Genomic DNA, 2,783 nt, shown 5'->3' with positions numbered 1-2,783 from the left:
GTACAACAAAGAAAAAAAAATTGGGATTAAAAAATATTGAATGAGGAAGTTATTATTGATTCTTTCGACTGTCTATGTTTTAAAAGAATGATAATCCTTTTTCTACATAGACTATGATAGTTCAATTTGCCTCGATTTAAAAGTGTGTTTAATTGTGCTCTTTTTAACAATGACGGGATTAAACATATCACCGGAAGCTGTTAGCTAAATTTACCACTAAACTAATTTTTAAAGTTTATATTTAGAAAGTAAGCATTCCAATTGTTGTTGTGTATCCCTATTCCCTTGTTTTCTTGTTAGTTTATTGTATGTTCTCGATGGTTTTTCGAGAAAGTAAAAAAAGAAAAAACCCTGTTACGTCATTGTTTTTAGTAAAAATCTATGTTAAAAACTTTAAAGAGAGCTGAAATTAGAAATCTTAATAATTTGCTACGATTTTATAAATGTATTAGCTTTTACACTCAACAAACAACCAACATGTCTAGCTATTTCAAGCGATATTTTTAATGTTACGAAATCAAAATTTGAAATGAATTAGTTTTTTTTAGTTCAGTTTAGTTATATTAACGTCAGGTTTTTTAAAGCAATACTAGAGCTGTATAGGGACGGACCTTGTAATTTTGTACCGTGGTCAGATGACGAGGACACTCCCCTCCCGAACTTCCAAACCACACCAGTTAACCGATGGATTTAGCTTGTACCAGGCCCGCTTATACGACGGTTCTTAGAGGGAATCGGGTCTCTAACCAGAAATCCTCCGGTTCCGACGCCGAGACCTCACCACCTGTTTACCGCATCTCCTATGAATTAATTCAGAGTAGGTTTTCATATTTTGATATTAAAGCATCAATATACAGATAATCATTTAACTATTATTATTATTTCATATAAGCGCAGAATACAAAAAAAAAATCAGATTACTCACAATCCTTTATAAGATATTGCATATCAGCACTGAAAAAAGGATTTAGTGCCCACCTGGCTGTGAAAATATTGGATAATGTATATTTCATTTTAATACCAGGTCCATTGTATTATAAGCATAAATTTTCACAAGCAAAACAATGAAAAAAATTTAAAAAAGTAATTGATGATGAATTTCTTACTGTCTTGATTATCTACTTTTTAAAAAAATGACAACCCATTTTCTACATTGGCTGTGATAATTTAATTTGCCTCGATTTAAAAGTATTTTTAATTATGCCTTTTTTAATAATGAAGTAAAAAAAAACATACCGCCTGAAATTGATAGTGAAATTTACCACTAAAATAATTATTAAAGTCTATATTTAGAAATTAAGCGTACAGCCTGTTGTTATGCATCCCTATTCCTTTTCTTTCTTGTTCATTTTGTATAAGTTCGCGATGGTTATACGAGAGTGGAATTAAAAATAGAAGCCGGTATCTGTGTTGTTTTTCAGCTGTTTTGAAGTTTTTAGTGATATTCAATGTTAAAAACTTTGGAGGGTGCTATGCTATTCGGGCTGAAATTGCAAATCTTGGCTTAACGCACGATTTTTTGAATTTATCGGCTTATTCACTCAACAAAAAACCAGCATCTGTGAAAATTTCAAGCGAGACTTATAATGGACGAAATCAGAACTTGATATGAATTAGCTCAGAATATGTTTTCATATTTTTATATTAAAACAGCGATATATCAATAATCACTTAAATGTAAATCTCTAATGAGCTCTGAAAAGAAGGCAAAATCTGTGATTGTAGTATTATATATGTATATCGAATTTCCGCACAGGCTCTTTAAAAATACGTAATCCAATTAGATTTCGGAATACATGCCAAATCTTATAAAATGAAGAAGGCCAAGATATTACACCTCAGTTAAAGACAGCAGGCAAAGACTATCTGTTAATTATGCCCATCCTCGGATAATTGTGACGTGTAATAAAGCCCATTTTATATTAATATCGTGAAGACTCGCATACAAGTTCAATGCAAACCTCAATGTTATATTTGCGTTTTGATGGCGTGATATTGTAGATTATGTTTTTAAATCATAATTTTTACTTCCTTACTTTTAGGGAAATATTGTTAAAAGCCTTAATGTGTGCTCCATTAGAAATGTTTGCTACTTTGAGCTTCTTCAGCGGAAAATCATTCCTGTTTGACTAAAATGAGTTAGAAAATATTTAAAATTATTAGTTTTAACTTCTGCTTTCATTCAAGATCATGAAAAAATCTATATATATCACCGAATAAAATGCAGTTTCTTGCTCTCTCTGGAGACGATCTGAATTTTCAGAGAATTTACTGGCTTGTAGGTTGTTTTTTAAATTTAATTTTTTATTTCATATATAGTTGAAAAATTAAAGTAAAGAAGTATTTTAGCTGCAATTTACAAGGTCATTAAAAAAAAATTTCAGATTAATTTTATTTCCTTAAATAGATAAATATTGCGCTAAAAAAGACATGTTACAAAGCTGTATAAGACGAAATCGATTTATTATTCACTAATTTTCCCTGAATGCCTCTCGTAATAAAATCTTCTTTTGAAAATAGTAAAATATATTTATTCTTTTTTTGACCGTCGTCCAAAGAGCAATTAGTTTAAGTCCTAATAGGAAATTCCAAAAAATGTGTACATTTGCAGCTGTTTGGATGATTTGATCATATAGCAACTCAAAGAAAACCTCACCACTCTAGAAACAGAGAAATTCTCCATTTAAAGCTGAAGTGAGCTGTTGCAGCGCATAAGAATGAAAAATGATGATTTTAGAAGACGCTTGAAGATTATTTCGAGCTCGATTAAATCAATGACGAAA

At 30.4% G+C, this 2,783-nt stretch overlaps 1 protein-coding gene across 1 annotated transcript in view; it reads left to right on the top strand.

Annotated features, from left to right (window-relative positions):
* Positions 1–684: 684 nt before the first annotated feature.
* Positions 685–2,783, top strand: part of LOC129987499 (uncharacterized) — a 5,847-nt gene continuing 3,748 nt past the window's right edge. Inside the window, exon 1 of the mRNA XM_056095473.1 lies at positions 685–817. Within this exon, the coding sequence (XP_055951448.1) occupies positions 685–817 (133 nt within the window). The remainder of the gene's footprint in view (positions 818–2,783) is intronic.

Source organism: Argiope bruennichi, chromosome 10, assembly GCF_947563725.1.
Source record: "Argiope bruennichi chromosome 10, qqArgBrue1.1, whole genome shotgun sequence".
NCBI lineage: Eukaryota > Metazoa > Arthropoda > Arachnida > Araneae > Araneidae > Argiope > Argiope bruennichi.
The sequence above is the reverse complement of the archived record's forward strand: the minus strand, read 5'-3'. Positions and strand labels throughout refer to the sequence as shown.